Raw genomic sequence first — 19,154 nt, 5'->3', positions numbered from 1 at the left:
GTCCCACATCAATGCAACCCCAGCACATTGACCTTTTCAAGAAATAACAACAGGGGAGAGTGGATAATGGAAAGAAGATGATCAGAGAAATTAATTGCCAAACTGAAATGACCTGGATGGAAATTTCCTTGTGCTGCTTCCCCTGGAGGAGGAGAACTCCCAGTTCCCTGATGGGACCCCATATTAAAAATGACATTTTGGGCTGGAGAGTTTCCTTCCCCCTCACACTTTGACTCCCGACTCTTCCTCGCCTCACAATCCCTTATCACCACTGTCCATAATGTTCAGCTTTTACACTGTCCCATCTCACCCAGCAGCCTCACCCTCACTGCCTCCCTTGGCCTCCAAACCCGGGTCAGCTCACCCTCACAAACATGGTCCATCCATCAGGCCTTCCTAGGCAGCGAGTGTTGGAGTTCTGCTCTGGAGCTAGAGGGCTGGCAGCCCTTGTCCTAGGTAGCAGGCAATATTCTTATCACACTTCAAGCTGAAAGCCCCTATTTTGAATGTGAAAATCTTGTGTTACTAATATTATGAAGTTTGCGGTGTTGTTGTAGCTGTGTTGGGCCCAGGATACAAGAGAGACAAAGTGGGTGAGGAAATATCTTTTACTGGACCAACTTCTATTGGTGAAAGAAACAACTTTCGAGCTAAACAAAACTTTGTGTAGCTCAAAAGCTTGTCTCCTTCAGCAACAAAAGATGGTCCAATAAAAGCTATTACCTCACCCACCTTGTCTCTCCAACATTATGAGGAACCTCTACCGTAAATGAGAGTGATGCAGAAGGTAGAGGGAGGAGAGTCTGATGGACTGAAAAGAGGGGAAGAAAGTGGGTGACCATTACTGGATCACCTTAGGGCAGCAGGATGGTGAAGATAAGGCCAGTATAGGCAAGTGCAGCTGCGGTGGCAGTGTCCATCAGTGAACCAGGCTGCACTGACTGAGTGTGTAGGGTTGGATGGAGATGAGGGGTCGTGGATGGCAGTGAGTTTAACGGGCACAGAGCAGCCATTCCTGAATGAGCTGAAGGGGGTGAAGGAGGAGGGGGGACTAGGGATGAAGCAGTCAATTCACAGAAGAGGAGGAGAATCAATGTTAAATAATGAATTCATTACTTAGAGAGACAATTAAAAATGGCAGTTAAATCAGTTAATGAATCAGTTCGATAATTAATCATCAGGTAGACAATTAAAGCTGCCGAATAAACGTGACGGGCCAACTAGCAGGTTTGGGTGGGCAATAGGGAAGGTGGCCAGATGGGCAGCAGGCAGTGCTGCAGGAGGGTCCGCGGCCAGTTACCAAGGAGCAGTTCAGCCAGCTGAGGGGAGACAGCAGCAGCAGTCTCTGGAAGTAGAAAAGGCTGCAGAGGTCTCTTTCCCAGCACTGCTGGTAAGAGGGGCTGGACTCCCCAGGGCAGGGGACAGGCCAGAGAGGTGACAGCCATGCAAGTAGACAAATGGCTGGAATTTGAGCATGACGTTGGCACAAGCAGCCCTGCTCTTACCAAAAGTGCCATGTGGTCTTTAATACACCGGTGCTCAGAGCCTCGATTTGACATTTCAACTGAAATACAGCACCTGTCCCAGCTCAGTGTTTACTGACGCCACACTGGGACCTTGCATTCAGTGCTGACTGACTGGGACCCATGTCACCTTTTGAGTCCCCGACTCCGCTTCCTTGAAGCCTCTTGAGTTTCCCTTGGGGAGCAGGGCTTAATTTGTAATGAAAGAGGTGCTGGGGCACCAGCAATTAGGTGCCGGGGCTCCAGGAATTTTTTTACATTCATAACTGATGCAGCAAGCCCAGAGGTGCCGGGGCTATGAACTGTCCAGCCCAGAGGTGCCGGGGCTATGAACTGCCAAGCCCAGAGGTGCCGGGGCTATGAACTGCCAAGCCTAGAGGTGCCGGGGCTGAGGCCTGGCAAGTCCTGGCACAAATTAAGCACTGCTTGGGGGTCTCCAAACCAAGGACTGACCCTGCCGACTGGCTCACAGCACAAGGTGCAATGTCTGCGAGTTGTGTGTTTCACCATAAACAAATACCCCCCTCAAGTGGCGGCTCAGTGGTATTTACATCTTTGCATCTGGAAGGAAACCACTGAGATCAGTGAAAGTAGCGTCATCTCTGAAATAGTAACACCGAGGTTGGCGTGTTAGTTGTTGGGAATGGGTCTGTTTTATGGGGAGGGGCGAACTGGGTGTTAATGTTGAGGCTGACGTCAGAGTTGTTGAGGCACCCTTAGCTGGTGATTTCCTTAGCTGTAATGTTTGAGGTTGGGCTTGTTCTCTGGATGACTTCAATGACCCCTCTTCTCTTAAACTTTGCTTAGCAACCGTAACCATCAACCAACCAGATCCTTTGTTTCTGGATAATATCATGAGCTCCGTAGCTCTGTGGTATCGGCCCGGACGTGGGTCAAACCCATGCTGCTCCTGTGTTGTAAACATGCCACCCACCACAGTGAGGCCTGGGACTCCCCTGAGAGGCTTCTGGGCAGATTAGATCAGCTCTGCCCCCCTCTTCCCAGCTCAAGCTGAGGATGAGAGAATTTAGCCATAACATGAGGGTTTGCATCCGATTTCCCAAGACACACCAATCCTCCCCCTGCCCCTCCACCCCCCCCCCGACACACACCCTCAGCCCATATAAGGCAACTTTGCCAGCTACACACGGGTCTATAGCCATGAATATACAGGAGAGGCTGTGTGGAGATGACGCCACTAAAAGGCCCCAAGGGACCAAAATATAAATACCTCACTCTTTGCCTGGCAACCATCGCCATGGGGACAGTTTGCAGCCTCAAGTGTTGCATTTCGGGTTATATCCCCGCTCAGAGGTCTTCCGGTGCTTTGTGTTGCCATGGGAACAGTCCCAAAGCCAGGACGAGGCATTGGGCCCCTTGCTGGGAGAGGAAGAGCCCGCCACTGTAAATAAATGGATTGATTGAAGTAGGAAAGTCCTGAAGGGGAGTCAGCATGAACCAGAATACCATTCAAACTGGCATTCCCAAGTGCCTCCATGCCAATCCCAGCTCTCCCACTGACTCACTGGGTGGCCTGGGCCGTGAGTCTCAGTCCCTCTTCTGTAAAATGGGGATAAATGAGGCTTTGCCCACGGTGGTCGTGAAGCAACATGCATTCCCTGCTGTTTGTAAATGGCTCAGAAGAGGCACTGTGCTGGCTAAGCACTAGGAATGATCACCATTCAAATGAAGGGAAGGAGGGCTTTGAACCACAAAGCACAGCAACGGCTAGAAATGCAGCCCTGTGATCGTCTTGCTTTGCCAGCTTTCCCCATGCCCATTGTATCGAACATGCTCTGTTTACAATACAGTTATCCCCATGGTACAGATGGGGAGACTGAGGTACAGAGTGACTTACCCAAGTCACCCAGCAGAAGAGCTGGGAATAGAACCCCCAGCTGCTGTGTCCCTGTTCAGCGCTCTATCTCCTGGACCGCACAGCCCCTCTGGCCAAGCCCGGCCTGGCTGCCAGGCCAGACGCTCAGCCCTGTCTCTGGAGACACAGCGATTGCTATTACTCTGCCAGTTCTCAGCACCAGCAATGGAGACTGCGGAGTCAGGACTGGGCTGGGGATTCGTTGATGCAGCAGACAGCCGAGACCGGAGGTGCCACTCCTGCGGTTAGCCTGGATCTGCAGTGCTGACGGCTTTCAGTGGTGGTTGGTTCAGCTGAGCTGGAAAACATGCAGGCAGAACACTGCGCAGCACCGGGGTTGCTGAGGCCCTGAAAACAGATGGGCAAGGAATCCTCTGAATCCAAAGCAGAGGCCCCGGGATTGTTATTCGGTGCTGATGATGAGACAGTGGCATCAAGATGGTCTGGAGCCATACAATGCCCTGATGGGCTGGGCAGCCCTCCCGGATGCTTCTGCCTGCGTCAGCACAGCCCTTGCCCCGGCCCCTGTCAGAGCTTCGCTGAGGAGCTTTGGAATCGGCAGGAGTTATTTCCCCGTTGCTGGGAAATCTGGTTGTTGAAACCAATAAGAGCATTAACAAGGGAAATGCTCACCGCTCCCCCAGGCTCTCGGCGGGCTAATTATGCCAGCCTTAATAACAGCCTTTTGTCACCAAGGCTGCCTGCAAGTCTGCCCCAAAACACAAGGCAGTCGGAACACCATCAGCAAAGTCCTCTGGCTCGGGGGAGAGGGACAGCAGTCTTGAGGAAGGGGGCTGCTGAGGAGGCTTGGGCCCAGCAGAGTGGAAGCACTATGTTCATTACAGTGAGATATGGAGGTAAGTGGGGGAAGCTCAGACTTTGCCCTCTGGACCCAGCTTCTCCGAATCAGCTGGTTTCTCTGATCACGAAACCTGACAGCATACTTTGTGTTCCTCTTCCGGCCACCATTCAGTGGTCCTATCCGTTTGCCTTAAGTCAGTGGCCTGGGCAAGTGTATTGGGGAGACTGTGTTGTCTAGTGGCTAGGGAATAGATCAGGGAGTCAGGAGACCACTGACTCACTGTGTGAGTTCCCTGTGATTCAGTTTCCCCATCTGTAAAACCATGTATTTCACCTCCTTTGTAAAGAACTTTGAGACCGAGGGATAAAAAAACTTAAATCAGAGCTAAGCGTTAAGGTATTATTTGCAGACAGACCTCAGACCATTAAAGGTGACTTTACTCCATCTTTCTAAGGGAGGTTAGTCACTGCAGACTTTTACTGTTCTGTGGTTTCAGGGCCATACAGCGTAATGAAGCAATTTGACAAAAGACACCAGATGAAAACCAAGTTCCCGTGTTTTCCAGCTGCCCCTGCTCCACAGAGGGGTTTGTGCTTCTCTGAAGTGCAGCTCCTGCATCCTCAGCAAAGTGACTGTGCAGAAATGTCATCTCTGCTCCGTGTGTCTGCAGAGTCATCGCCAATCACATCAGTGACAATAGCTTTTATATTCATTTGTTCTCCTGAGCGCCTTAGCCATGTCCCCTTCCTGCCCAGTCTCACCCGCCTGCTGGGTGATGCTGGCAGCTTAGGGCCCCTGGCAAAACAGGGACTGGGGGCAGCTTGTATCACTGCAGACCAACTCCCGGCTCACTTGCTCCAAGTGGACTTGCTGTGACCCAGGGCCCACGGCCTGGGCACCAGCAGCAGAGTGAAGATAGCCCACTGACTGACGGGCTGTTTAGCTGCAGAAATGGCTCCCCTGAGAACATGATAGTTTGTTGATTTGCTTTGTAGAGTGCAACCTATTGAGTGCTCTTAAAATGAAGGGTTGACAGCTCAGGCAAGGCCCAGCAATAGCGTGAGCGGGCACCGTGCAGGCCTTACCCAAAGTCAGCTAATGGCCCTCAGTCGCGACCTGCAATCTCTGCTATTCAAGCTCAGAGCCCTCCAACATCTCTTCTAAAGCACTGCAGTCCTGACCTGCAGATCCCCCTGCTAGCCTACTTCTGGACCCCTGTCCCCAGTCTGTTACTGCACTCCATACTGACCTGCACAACCTCTTGCTGTTCATGTGCTGGGCCTCTCCAGTCTCGCTCAATTAACAAGTTTTTGAGGCAAATATCCACTGGTGACTAAGCTGAGACTCCCAAACTCAAGTCACATGTGACATTTGTGGGTTTGCAGAGGGGAAAGCGAAGGGCCCGATCACACCCTAAGTTCCCTATTTCTTCTGTTTTATGAGACCAAGTTTAAAAAACCAAACTGAACCCACAAGCATCCTATGAAGCAGTGAGACGTATTCCTAAACCACCAGAATACTCTGGATGCCTCCTGGTCCGGTTTGATTGTGGTTCTAAGGACCAGGGAAGGAGGAGCACAGGTCTGTAGCACCCCAGGTCTGGCTATGACACATCGCCTTCTGCAGTAAAACTTACCCTCCCTTTTCTGTCTGCCACATTCGCTGACATGAGCAGATAACGTCTGTCTCGTCACTGCACTTGAACCACCCACTGCAGCTCATTGGGTTATGCAGCTCCTAAACTTGGGGAAAATCTGTCTCCTCCTCTGCTGATTCCCTTTCCCTGCTTCACAGCTGACTGCCAAGAGATTGTGAACGTGCACTGCCGGGTCCTGACCCTCACCACGCACCTGAAGAAGAAATGCCAATGTCGGCCAGAAGGTACCATGTCTCCATCCCGCTCTTAATGAGTGAAGGCCACCTGCCTGGGGGACAGACACAGGTGCTCTTAAAGTATCAGACATGATGAGGGAGCTGGTGGAAAGGTGAAAAATGGGTCAAACTGGGATTAAGGGGGTGAGACTGAATTGCAAAAAGGATGGGGGTAGAGCAGATGATGTATTTCCCTCTGTGTTGTCTCATAAAGGGTCATAAAGTTTGTGATCAGTGTAACATACTAAAAATAATACACTGGAAAATACATTCATAGAACCCCATGGGATCCCAAAGTCCTTTATTAAGCAACAGGCAAACTGCAATGGTTTGCTGGGTGTTTCAATGACCTAAAAATATTGATGTTACAAAATGTGGGGGCATAACCACTGTGTACCAGAGCAGGCAAGTGAATTTCATGCCTCTGTAACCAGGTCACTTGTCAGGGTGGAGTCTCTCACTGGCTGTGCCAAATGGGAGTAGCTCCATACCTGTCATGGACAGGTGAAGATGAAGCGGAGGGCTGCACTGGACACTCAGGAAAGTTAATCCACTCAGGAAAATTAATCCTAATGAACTAAAACTGTGAATTTAAACTGGATTAGTTAAACTGCACTAGGTGGTTGTGTGGACACTCTTATTCAGAATTAAAGTGACCTTAATTTGGTTTAATTTAAGTCACTTTCCTGAGTGACCCTGTGTAGATAAGCCCACTCTAACTCTGTATGAATTGTAGAGCTGGGGGTACATAGGAACTTCTTAATCCAATCTCTCTCTCCAGATTGCATTGATCTCCTAGATGAATTGGGGACCCTGATAAACCTGAGCGAAGTGGAAAATCCTGCATCTGAGCTGGCCAGTAAATACCTCGAGGAGAGGCAGCGCTACATCCTCCTCAGAGTCATTCGTAAGTGACTTGCCAAGACTCTGCAGGCTGAGAATGCTGCCGGGCTCCCTCCAGAGCAACGTACCCCATTATAGGGAAGGATCCCCACTCCTTCCTTCTATGGGATTTCGTTTGTTCTACACAAAGATACATGAACAAAGTTAGTGGGATATTCATCCCACTATGTAGAAATGAAGAGCGCAAAGGTACAAGCAAACAAAGGAAATGCTCAGTGTTCATTGCAAATGGACACCGCAAAATAGTGTATGGGGGTAGGTAGGTGGATAGATAGAAACCACGCAGCAATTGTATCGTGACAAACTCCCAACACCATGTGTCATGCTAGCGTGAAACAATTACTTCTTCTTGAAGTGACTTAGCAGAACTACACAAGCTAAAGCAGGTCTTATGGCCCAGTAAATTTTTCCAGGATATGAAATGAAGGAGCATGGTTCTGCTAATTCTGTTGGCAGGAGGAGAAGGCTCGGAATCAACCTACTATGAATCCCTACTGGAGAACCTGGGAAAACACCACCCTGAGCTGGCAGGTGAGAGCTGGGGTCCCACTGCATCAAATCCCCATAGGGAGACCAGTGACATAGATGTATAACATCAGACATTGTCATTCAAATCCCTGCCATGTGCACCATCATTAGCCCCTGCATTTCATAGTCCCTTTTGCAGAATTTGGCCTGAGGTTGGTTTGAGACTTTTTCCAGAACTGACTCGGCCAAAAGTTGTTGTTGCTCTGGCTAAAGGAACAAAAGATCCCAGCAACAGGGGTGAAAAAAAGGAACAAAACTAGCAAAGCCAAAATGTGTATGTTTAGCTTAAGCCAGGAAGTATTTCCCATCCTTACTACATGCAGCTTTCCATCTTCAGTGTTTTGCAAACATTGTCTTACTAATCCTCATTACATCCAGGGGTGGCGGGTAACATACCAACCCCATTTCGTGCATGGGACAACAGAGGCAGAGGGATGAAGTGTTTTACATTAGGATAAAGAGGGACAGATGGTCAGAGCAGGGATTAGAAAGCACAGGGGTTCCTTGTCTCCTAATCCTGGGCTCAGGCCACTAGACTCCATCACTCTTTCTATTGCCATATTAAAAAAGGAAGGAATCAGTTAGCTGGCAAAATCCCTGGTTTAGTAGACAGGAGCCTAGCAAGAAACTAACAGCTGGTTTCTGGGTTTGCTTCCCAGAGCGGCTGCAGAAGTTATCAGCACACCCTCAGCTGAAGGACAACACGAGGAGGAGTTCCATGCAGAGAAAGTTTCGCCCACTGAAGGAACCACCCCAAGGCTCCCCAGCAAAATTCAGAAGCACACAGCAGAGTAAGAAAGGCTCTGTTCCCTCCAGCAGGCCCACCTAGATAGGGTATCATCCGTTGCGGGAACAAGGCTTCTAGCTGTTTGGAAGCATCTCTGAGGGACCCTTCACAGGGTGAAAGACAGCCAGCCAGGTGGAGTCAAACTGTAGGGCAGGATGCAAGACGACACTGCTTTACAAGCAGCATCCTTATCACAGCCAGACTGAGCCATAATCAGAGACCTCCCCCTCGAACCTTTTTAAATGGAAGGCTAGCTAGGCTTATGCCACCCTCTGAACCAGAGTTTAGACCTGTCAGGGCTAACAGACTAAAATGTAGCAAAGACTTTACTTTTGGTACTAGCAACTCTCTTGCAGAAGAGACCTGCTCGCTGTGTGTCAAGGTGCCACATCTGTAGTCACAACCCAACACAAGCCACAGTTCGTTCCAAATGAAGCGTACAATGGTAACACCTAACAACCCCTATTAGAAATAGGGGAACTTTGTGATGTGTCAGTGTTCTCAAGCCTACTTGCTGCAAGTCATTTCTCCAGTACTGTAAACGCCCCTGCCCTCCCCAGGATAAGGGCAACTGGTACATGTATACTAAAAAAAGTAATCTATTGACATTAGTGAGAGGCAAACGTGGATTACTTTATTCCTGTTACCACCATGCTAGATATGGGAGAGCAAAGTGGATTGTATTCTGTCTGCTTCATCAAAAGCAGAATTTACATTCCAATGGGAGGCTCTTTATGACTGATCATGCATAATCCAGAAAAGACTCAGCTTGACTTTCATTTGCAGGCTGAGGTGTAGGGCTGGCCATCAAAGAGAAACATATAGTCTTGGAAACTGAGCAAGTCTGATATGGAATCCTTGCAAGGCACCCAGCCAGGAATCCCCTGGTGCCTCTTTCACAGTAACTGCTCTGCAAGCAGCCTTTGTGAAAGCCCAGTTCCAACATCTCCTGTCCCCATCAGGAACAGCTTCACCTTGTACAGTGGGTTTTTTTTGTGTGTTTGTTTTTTTAAACACTGATTAGAGAGAGTGCCTCCTGGAGGAATATTTTTATGAACCAGACTAGAATGTAATTCATCAAATACTAAATACATAGAATAAAACAATGGTTTAAAGGATTGTGGGAAATGCAGTTTTGTTCAGCAGGGAACTGGTTTCTTTCACACATGCATTAGCAAATGTGCAAACCCTGATCCAATTTTGAGCTCATTTTCAGTATGTATGTTTGGAGTAGCTTTGACTCCTTAGTTATTCCAGATTTATATTGGTGTTCCCAAGATCAGAATCTCACTCTTTATTCACAAAGCAGCAAGACTTTACAATGTCCTTTGTGCCTAGATTTTCCTTGGCACACAGCACATGGCAGTCTGACTGCAAGCCACACATAGTTCAGGAGACACAAACCACTGACAAAAGTTCAGGTCATGAAGTTTTGGTGGCAGAGAGGCTTTCATTGCAAGACTAGGGTATATCTACTATTTTGTTGTTTTTTTTTTTTTAAGAGGAGAAATACTCTTTCCTGTTTAGCAGAACTGGAAAGTTGTAACAGAACTGCACCAGCATAGACTATTACCGGCCACTTACAAATCCATACAAGGAATGAGATTCAGACAATACTGTCCAGTGTTCAACAGCAGCTAAAGAGCAATGACAATTAAAATAACCAAGAGATTTTATCCATCTGCAAAGAAAATCCCAATATTAGTATGCAAAGCATTCTTTTCCTGGTCACACAGCAGCTACATTCCTTCCAGCTGAAGCCTGATGACTGTTAACAGTGTCAGTTTCGACTGTGGAAAGGTAACCCAAGTTGCTTCATAGCCAATAAAACTGAAAGCGTTAGCTTTTCGCAGAGCCAGATCTGTGTGGAGTGTCGAACACATTTCAGTTACTGACTAGCTGTACCTGATTGTTAGATGAGGCCTTGCAGCTCCTAGTGCAATGTTAAAGCTGTATGTGGCACCAGCGAATTTAACCTGATGCTAATCACCTTCAGCATACTACTTAACCCACTAAGCCAAAACAAGATCAGCCAGCAGCCTTCTTAGTCATGCAATTGACCAGGTCACATTTTTCTTCCCACACCTCTGTCCCCATCATGTCCATGAGCGGAGAGGATTTTGAGATGTATAAAAATCCCAGCCAATGAAGCACTTGCAGGGCAGTGCTCTTAGAGATTCTCTCTGCTCTGGCCTTCCGAGCAGACAAAAATAGTACAGCAGTGGTCGTATACATGTCCTGTGAGAGGAAATCCAGCCCTGGCCTTGTTTGGTTTGGTTTTGCTGAGTCATCCAGCTACATGGATTTTAATGATTCTGCTCCCCTTGTTTGGGGAAGAGGGGAAGAAAACACATTCAGAGATTAGAATGACATCCTACAGTTTCATCTACAATAAGAAACAACAAACTATTAATAGATTAAAATAAACCATCTCCTTTTATTACATATTTCACTGTAACAAATCAAACAAGATCTGGAGTCTAAAAGCCCCATCAAATTCCAACCATCGTTCTTTCCTGGCAATTCTAGAAGTGTGTTAGCTCTAAGTGGTTCTTTCCGCTGGTTGGACTATCGTTCCCTTCAACTGGTTACTTTGGTCACTAGCTGTCCCTTCCAGTCTTGTCTGTACTCCAGGCTCTAGTTTCCCTGTGTTAGTGCTGAATTTCTTCACAAGAGGGAGGAGACACCTACAATAGGAGAGGATGGAGAAGCTCAAGTTCAACATTAGGCAGAAGGGACCCACATATGTCAAATGCCTGACTGAGGTGAACATGATTAGCCAGAACATGCAAACAGGAGTACAAGTTCAACCAAGCACACAAGGGGGTTTTGTCTACTCATCACTTAATTTATTTAGTATGTTGCTCCAGAAGAAGGAAACCCTTCTCCTCTGGCAAACGAAGAAATAGGGAACTGGCTGGCAGTGTTCTGGGAAAGGAGTAGGCTCCCCAAAGGAGCACGCAACCCCTAAAAAAGGGATCTCCAAGCCCACTATTTGGACCACCATTTTCATTCTGCTAAGACATGGACCAAAGGTGTCCCTCTTCCCCTTTTCATGATTCCTGAGCATCTTTATGGAGAGGACTACACTACTGAAATGGCAGAGACGTGAGACTTTGAAGTCACTTCAAAGAGAAGGACAGCAACCTCTTCCACATTTAGGGGGTTTTGTTTCCTTAGGAGGAACTATTAACAAGCTGCTGTTCAAAAGCTCAGAGCCCTACCAGACTAAGTCACACTACTCTTTCAAACATTAGCTCGTCAGTCCCAGATTTGACAGCTTCCCATGCCTGCACCCTGCAGTGAAACCAAGCAAAAAACTCACCATTATTATATTTGCACTGCTTCAGTGCCTCGTTGAAACCCTCACACAAGGTCAAGTCACTCTGATTGGTAGCACAGTCCAAGAACTGCTTCATCTCATAGTGGCAAGGTCCATACTGCGGCTCCTGGTACGCAGGCTGCCTGGGCTCCTACAGACATCCCAAGAAGAAGAAAAACATCCCAGTTTAGGGAGACAAGCTCTGTATTCGTCTTCTGTCCCAATGATCTATCCTGTCTAGATTTTCCAGTTTACCTGCCAGTCATGGCAAATGTGTGACTAAGCTGAGCTCACATCCCATCACCTTGCATGGTTTTCAAAATAAATTACAGTCCTAAATTCAGTGCATAACCAAATAGCCAGAAGCGAGGGCCATAACTGAAAAATAAAAACCTTTCCTAGACACCAATATTCTCACATAAGCAAAAGGAGCAGTCCAAATGAAAGGTTAGAATAGCATTTTCCCCCATGCAGAGCAGTAATGGAAGCTTCCTTTATGCTGTTCAAGTTGTTCGGATGTATACACTTAGGAGGAGGACTATGTTGTGATAATTCAGCCTACAAATTTGCCCTAATTGTGAGCTCAGCTGTGAGAAGCGAGTGAAATTTCATCATGTCACAACAAATGTTGACTGGAAAAGGTGCAAAAATAGGGTGACCAGACGTTCCGATTTTATAGGGACTGTCCCGATTTTTGGGTCTTTTTCTTATATAGGCTCCTATTACTTCCCACCCGCTGTCCCGATTTTTCACATTTGCTGTCTGGTCACCCTATGCAACAAGGACAGACTGAACTAGTCCAAACAAAAGAAGGCCTACAACTATAATTCAAGGACTGTGTTAAGATCATGACTAGTAACGAGAAAAATGCACCAAAACTCGTGTCAGATATTAGGACTAACTGGTTGACAAAATAACTTGGGGATGGGCTATTCCACCCATTACTCCCTTTCAGGGTCCTCAAAGAAAGAGACTTTGGGGAGGAAAAATTAGCTACTGGAGTGAGCTTCACCATCAGGGCTGGTACCCCTACCATCTCCTGAGACTCCAGGCCCCATCATCCTGATACGGAGAGATGCTCTGACCAGACCAGGCCAGAGAGTGGGACCCAGATGACATCACCTCTGGTTGAATGCCAAACATCATCTGGGATAGGAGACTTCGCCTCAGGACCACCACCACTTGGTACTCTTTTCCTTCCCTACCTTATCTCTCTCTTTTCTCCCCTTCTGTCTAATAAACAGCTGGCTCATCTGGCCAGGACTGCATATTTTGCAACAATGCTATAAGCCAGTAACCAGAAAGAGGCAGCTAAAAGTAATACCCCAAGCAGCCCAATGCCCGTACAAGTTTGCCAGGTCTCAGAGTGCAGATAGAACCACGTGCTATGCCTGTGTTTTTCCAGCATTGAGGATGCAAATGAGAGTCAAAACTAGAGACAAAAGCTCTATTGTCTCTTTGCTGTTCTTCTCTCCCCCTCGTCTTCATCTCGTTTTGTCTCAAAGGAAGCAGGATTAGACTTAAACAGCAGCAACAGCTCCAACCCACCTCAACTAACATTCTCTTCTCCCCAAAACGGACAGTTGTGATACATTCTAAGACTGTCAGACAAGAGGGGAGGGGAGTTCCTTCTAAAAACTCTCTCCAGCTAAAGTGGAAAAGAAGGCCTTAAAACTTTACATTTCAAATGCTGCAACGGTCTTTCATTCTTTTCTGTATCTTTGAATAAAAAGTTAAAGGATTTTTAATGGTGCATTTGCCATGGTACTAAGCAGGCTGAGGTCTCTGTATGCCAAACCCCAGACCTTGTTTAAAACGGTTTACTGTTGGGCAGTGACTGAGTTAGGTTAACACCTTTGACTCGTTGGGCCCATACATTCCATGTAAATTACTAGACCAGCGACCAACGTTCAGCCAAACAATCTACAGCTTCAAACGCCAACCACATTTTATGTTGCGTTCCAGTGGGTTCCTGTGCTGACACTTTGTTCCTGCAGGACAGATGGAATTTGGAGGCTTCTGGACTTGAACCGGCTATGGAGACTGCACGACTAGACACCAAGGCAGGGACTCTTATCTGTTTTCCCAGTGCCTAGGACAACTGGACCACAATCCCCAATACTCCGGTGCTACCACAACAGAAATACAGACTGCCTTATGTCCCATTTAAAGACACTCTAGAGAGGGCAGTGATGAGAAGCAGGGAGGCAGAATGCTGAGGAAGGCAACATCTCCATCAGTCTATACTGGGGGCCTTTTAGGAAGCAGCTCCACATCCAACAACTAACCTTGACTACAAGAGTCCAGACATCATCACAGAATATCAGAGTTGCAAGGGACCTCAGGAGGTCATCTAGTCCAACCCCCTGCTCAAAGCAGGACCAATCCCCAATTTTTTTTGCCCAAGATCCCTAAATGGCCCCCTCAAGGATTGAACTAACAATCCTGGGTTTCGCAGCCTTCACAGAAAAAGCCTTTCTAAAGGAGATTCCTGGGTTTCTTGTACGGGCCACAGCCTGCCTTACCAGCACCTAGAGATCTAGCTAATCCTTGGGGCAGGCTCAGTTTTATGTAACAGTCATGCCACAGGTTTCACTTTGCTAATAATTTCTACTTTTAGATGCCCCACATCTCTCCAAGGGGGCAGGTGGATCCCAACACTGCTTCCGGGCAGAAAGGAAACAAGACCTGCTGCTCTGCATCTCCACATGCTCTTTATGGACCTCATTAATCTCCAACAGCCCGGTAAAACTGGTCAGGATTAGTCTCACTTTACACAGAGAAAGCGAGGCAGAGCAATTCAGCAACTCCAGTGCCAAAGAGTAACCATTATCAGGGGCAGGATTAGAACTAGCGAGTTCCTGCCTTCCAGACCCAAGTTTAGACTCAGGACCAGTTCAAACAAATGGGCGCCCAGAAAAGTCATCTAATTGCCCCTCCTTTTAAGCAGCAAGGCCCAAGGCTAGTGCGCTCTGCCCCAACTGGCTAGAAGGTTAATCTCACAAGTGCAGGGCTGGAGACCAAAAAACAAGTCTGGCACTTTGAGTTTGGAATGACAGTTTATGTAAAAGGGGGTGGAAGTTTCCTATTAAACATGAAAAAGGGGGGACATGTTTTGTGCCCCAATCAGGACCAGCATCAGCTTCTCCAACTAGGAGAGACAAAGGCAGGTTAATGTCAATGGTTTATTTTATAATGATTTATTTTAATCAAACTCCTAAAGCTAAGGCAGGCTTTCAGAAATTAAGTTCAGCTAGTTTCAAAATATCTATACCCACTGATTTTTGATAAAAATGAGTTTTTACTGTGTAATAAAGGCATCTTATTAAGTTTAAAGCCAAACTGACCCGCAAAGTTCAATAAATCAATGTTCCAAATCCAGAGAGATAATACACACGTGGCTGTTTTCTCTACAGACTAGCATCATGTTCTGTTCTCTTGTCTCCACTTAAATCACAGGTTTAGCCTGACCAAACTAGTTCTAAGCACAAACACACCCCTACACACAAGGCACCTCAGAGTAATAGTGGGGCTTAAAGTGGACATTGTTTGTGTTTTCTTGGAGTGTACGTAGGCCCTCTAGGACACCAGATAACCAGCCCTGCTTCCTGGACTCCATGAACCTCTGAAGAATAGTTTCTTGATGAAACCATGGAGCTGCATTACCTGGATAGCACTGGCTGGTTTCGCTGGCTCAGTGCTGCTACCACCACTGAATGCCCCAGTAAGAGCACTGCCAACCACATGGCCCACCGCAGATCCAACGGCAACCCCGGCAGCAGTGGTAGCCATCTGGGCCATCAGGCCAGGCTGCTGGGGCTGACCTGGGGCTGCAACAGCTGAAGGTGGAGGATGAGCATGAGCTGGGACTGCACTGCTGAGTACAAGGGAAATGAACAAAGAGAGGAGAAAGAAAGATTTTAGTGAAATTTGTAAAGGAAGGATCTTACACTAGATAACTACCATAGAAATCACATACCCCAGCAGCTTGCCTGCTTGTGGTCCCACCCAGGTATATTCCAAGGGTGGGAAAGAGGGAGAATACAACATGTGGTATTTTTCTGAGACGGATTTGCAGCAAGTGAAAGAAAAGGGACCCCAGCTGCTCAGTTTTCACAGAAGTCAACTCAATAGCTTTGTGGTTACAAATCTGGCACTGCCATCCCAGAAACAGGGTTTTATTTACTTCCTCCCACACTTCTGTGTGCACAAACTCAGGAATTCACTCCACCTTCTAAACATACACCTACTTCCAGTCAAATGCGTCAAGATGACACTACCATGGCTAAAGTCACCTTGAGATACCCATCCCTCTCAACCAGCCAAGGACACTGGTAGGAATGCAGCTGGCATCGTACTTTCGCAACTGGTTAGTAACCAGTTGCAGAGCAGGGTCAGGATCCCAGAGGGCGAGGCTTGTCTTTCCAGCAACAGGAGGAGGTACAGCGTGTATAGCTGGTGTGACTGTGGGGAGGAGCATGTGGACAGGCAGGCCGAAGGGGACCCACAGAGCCCCCGCCCCCCACAGCTGACTTGAGGAGTCACTCCAGGTGAAGCCCTCCTTGGGGTGATCGCCAGGGCAAGGGACAGCCCAGGCTGGAAACCAGGGCACCGCTAGCCCATTAAGGGGCAGGGATTAGTACATTACCAGTCTGGGGAGATTCGCCACGAAGGGTCCCTCAGAACGTGGGCGAAGGGCTCATGCTAACCCAGCTGTCCGGCCTCGTGTTGCGCGGTGAGGCTCAGAGCCCCTTTCCCAGGCCCGAGGAAGAGCTCTGGGTCTGACCGACCGAAGCTGGGCCGATGCCCGAGGCCACCTCAACCCACCCTGTCGCGCTGGAGAGAGGCACGGCTCAAGCACAGGGCACGCGAGGAGCCGGAGCCGGCCCCAGGCCTGGGGGGCAGGGGCTAGGCTGCAGCCCACGCGCGCTCCGGAGCGGGAGCGGGGCCGGGGACTCACGCGGACTCTCACTGTCCCGGGCAGCCCCTGGAGCTCGGGACCCTGCACCCGCCCCACCGCGCCCACCTGGCTGCAGCCGGCCGGGCCGCCGCGCTCCTGCTCCCCCTGGGCATCCTGGGGCCGCCGCCTCCGTCCCGAGTCTCCTTGAGCGCGGGTGCTGCGCAGCCGGTTTAAAGGGCGAGCGAGGGAACCCACGTGGCCAGGCTCTGCCGCTTGGCTACTACTGGGCATGCGCCCCGAGACTCGCGCATGCTCCGTGACAGCACGTGAAGCCTCTGCCCTCATTAGGTCTGCCGTCACTTTGCTCTCTGCGCAGGCGCCCTCCTTCCACGTGGGCCTAGGCCAGAAACTGGCTGTCCCAGAGCCATACATTTGACCTTCAGCTGCTTTCCAGAGAGTGCTGGTGGGAGCCAGGCAGGGACGGGCCTTGTGGTCAGTGCAGGATAATGCCCAATGAAGGCGCCTTGGCCTAAGGCTCCAATGTCACTGGGAAGAGTCATTCCCACCAGATTGGTCTGTGTGTCCATGAGCTCTCAACCCTGCCGCTGCATAGCGTCATCCTTGCCCGCCTTCCTGGCTTTCTGGTTAATGGGGGGGGAGGGGATCCTGCAAAATCGTTTTTGAGGTAACTTGAGGTCACGAGTGGAAAAGGCTGAAAACCATTGGTCTGTCCTGTCCCTGCATTTGTAAACCACCCACCATGGTATATATATGAAGAGACGTAGATGAGTGATACAGAGCGCTCCTTGGTATATTTCTCTCATGGCCTGCGGCTGCATGGCTTGGGCCGTGAGCCCATCACACCCCAGCAATTAAGCAGAGTTGGTTCTAGTGGCTTCTTGGACAGGGCACCTCCAAGGGATGCCCAGTGACAGCGATTCTGCCTGAGGCACTCTTGCTTAGTAAGAACTGAACTCTTGCCCTGGTGTTGTCGGAGGGAGTGCTGTGCTGTGCTCTTGGAGCTGTCCGCTGCTTCCAGGACAGTCAGCCTGCTCCCTCTCCTGGCCAAGCAACATTGCTGGAAACTAGTTGTTTGTCTCTGCACACCACTGATCTCCAGGACAACATCTTTAGTATATCCATAGCGTTCCCATTGTTGTTCCAGAAGACACTTAAATTACTGCCATGGCAATTAGTTTTCCCAGGGCTAACATTATCATAATGGCAAGTTGACATATTTTTGGTAGAGTCTCCTGTACCTGCTCACTAAGAATAGATATAATTATCTCACCAGAATTCAGTCCGTTTAAAAAATGACTATCACGGTGTCCTTTTGTCATGAGACAAACAACCGGTGTGTCACATGGTTCAGTAACTAGCCATGTGCCCACCAGAGGGTGCTATCTGACTTCTTTTAGCTGCACTACCATGAAGTTCAGTATGGTGGGTGTATGGAAGGAAGATATGCGCATGCATGCATGCAGCTGAAGATGCTCCTTTTACATAATCTCTTACAAAACATTGTTCAGCTGTCACGGGAAATCAGGCTTTTAATATTTGTCTATCAAGTATTTCTAAGGCATCTGTCACCTTAGTATCTAAATCAATGCACATTCAATGAGCATTTTACCCAAAACAAGGTTTATCACAGTTGAAGAAGTCGTATATTGATAGCGGTAGGTTTAAGTTGAGAGGTAGGGTGCTGGCCTGGGGCTTGGCATACCTGGTTCAGTTCCCTCTTCCGCCCCAGAATTTGTGTTTGATCCTGGAGAAGGCTCTCTGTACCACAGTTCCTTGTTTGAAAATTGGGAATAATAGCATGGCCCTGCCTCACAGGGGCGCTGTGAGGATAGATATATCAGAGACTGAGTGGAGCACAGATACTGCAGTAATGGGGCAGGGTAATTACCTAATCCTTGGTCTACACTACGGGGTTAGGTCGAATTTAGCCGCGTTAGGTTGGTTTTAAAATGACCGCGTCCACATAACCAACCCTCTTCCATCGACCTAAAGGGCTCTTAAAATCAACTTCTATACTCCTCCCCGATAAGGGGAGTAGTGCTAAAATCGACCTTGCTGGGTCGAATTTGGGGTAGTGCGGACGCAAATCGATGGTATTGGCCTCCGGGAGCTATCCCAGAGTGCTCCATTGTGACCACTCTGGACAGCACTTTGAACTCCGATGCACTAGCCAGGTACACAGGAAAAGCCCCGGGAACTTTTGAATTTCATTTCCTGTTTGGTCAGCGTGGCGAATTCAGCAGCACAGGTGACCATGCAGTCCCCCCAGAATCACAAACGAGCTCCAGCATGGACCAAAAGGGAGACACTGGATCTGATCGCTGTATGGGGAGAAGCACTGTGCAGGCCAAACTCTGATCAGAAAGAAGAAATGCAAATAAATATATTTGCCAAAATCGCACAGGGTATGGTGGAGAGACGCTACAACAGGGACACACAGCAGTGCCGTGTGAAAGTTAAGGCGCTCAGGCAAGCCTACCAAAAGACAAAGGAGGCAAACGGTCGCTCCGGGTCAGAGCCCCATACATGCCGCTTCTATGATCAGCTGCATGGCATTCTAGGGGTGACCCTACAACTACCCCACCACTGTCTGTGGACACCTGCAAGGGGCTAGTCTCAC

General features: G+C 48.6%; 2 protein-coding genes across 3 annotated transcripts; one reads left to right on the top strand and one right to left on the bottom strand.

The window, feature by feature from the left end:
* The first annotated feature begins 4,024 nt into the window (after positions 1-4,024).
* C15H22orf15 (chromosome 15 C22orf15 homolog) lies at positions 4,025-8,333 on the top strand. The gene is made up of 5 exons (XM_077834657.1): positions 4,025-4,256; positions 5,996-6,082; positions 6,855-6,980; positions 7,433-7,507; positions 8,164-8,333. Exons 1-5 carry the CDS (start codon positions 4,025-4,027, stop codon positions 8,331-8,333), a joined length of 690 nt encoding a protein of 229 aa, XP_077690783.1.
* A 2,375-nt stretch (positions 8,334-10,708) lies between these two features.
* On the bottom strand, positions 10,709-16,773 carry CHCHD10 (coiled-coil-helix-coiled-coil-helix domain containing 10). 2 transcript variants are annotated; one of them, XM_077835214.1, is made up of 4 exons: positions 16,640-16,773; positions 15,280-15,490; positions 11,617-11,764; positions 10,709-10,978 (listed from the first exon to the last, which is right to left on the bottom strand). In XM_077835214.1, the coding sequence occupies exons 1-4, from the start codon at positions 16,684-16,686 to the stop codon at positions 10,959-10,961; spliced, it is 426 nt and encodes a 141-aa protein (XP_077691340.1). In that variant the 5' UTR covers positions 16,687-16,773; the 3' UTR covers positions 10,709-10,958. The 2 variants fall into 2 exon arrangements, with proteins under 2 accessions (XP_077691340.1, XP_077691341.1); XM_077835215.1 differs by having other exon boundaries at positions 15,280-15,487.
* Between the last annotated feature and the right edge of the window lie 2,381 nt (positions 16,774-19,154).

Source organism: Eretmochelys imbricata, chromosome 15 (assembly GCF_965152235.1).
Source record: "Eretmochelys imbricata isolate rEreImb1 chromosome 15, rEreImb1.hap1, whole genome shotgun sequence".
NCBI classification, from domain to species: domain Eukaryota; kingdom Metazoa; phylum Chordata; order Testudines; family Cheloniidae; genus Eretmochelys; species Eretmochelys imbricata.
The sequence above is the reverse complement of the archived record's forward strand: the minus strand, read 5'-3'. Positions and strand labels throughout refer to the sequence as shown.

What these genes read in the sequence shown, in the direction of transcription:
- C15H22orf15 (XM_077834657.1), top strand. Translation starts at nt 4,025, where the DNA reads ATGCTCACCGCTCCCCCAGGCTCTCGGCGGGCTAATTATGCCAGCCTT. An exon ending in ATGCCAATGTCGGCCAGAAG is followed by an intron (nt 6,083 to 6,854) that starts GTACCATGTCTC and finishes CTCTCTCTCCAG; the next exon opens with ATTGCATTGATCTCCTAGAT. An exon ending in ACACCACCCTGAGCTGGCAG is followed by an intron (nt 7,508 to 8,163) that starts GTGAGAGCTGGG and finishes TTTGCTTCCCAG; the next exon opens with AGCGGCTGCAGAAGTTATCA.
- CHCHD10 (XM_077835214.1), bottom strand. Translation starts at nt 16,686, where the DNA reads ATGCCCAGGGGGAGCAGGAGCGCGGCGGCCCGGCCGGCTGCAGCCAG. An exon ending in GCCCGGCCGGCTGCAGCCAG is followed by an intron (nt 15,491 to 16,639) that starts GTGGGCGCGGTG and finishes CCTTGTACTCAG; the next exon opens with CAGTGCAGTCCCAGCTCATG. An exon ending in GCAGTGCAAATATAATAATG is followed by an intron (nt 10,979 to 11,616) that starts GTGAGTTTTTTG and finishes CTCCTATTGTAG; the next exon opens with GTGTCTCCTCCCTCTTGTGA.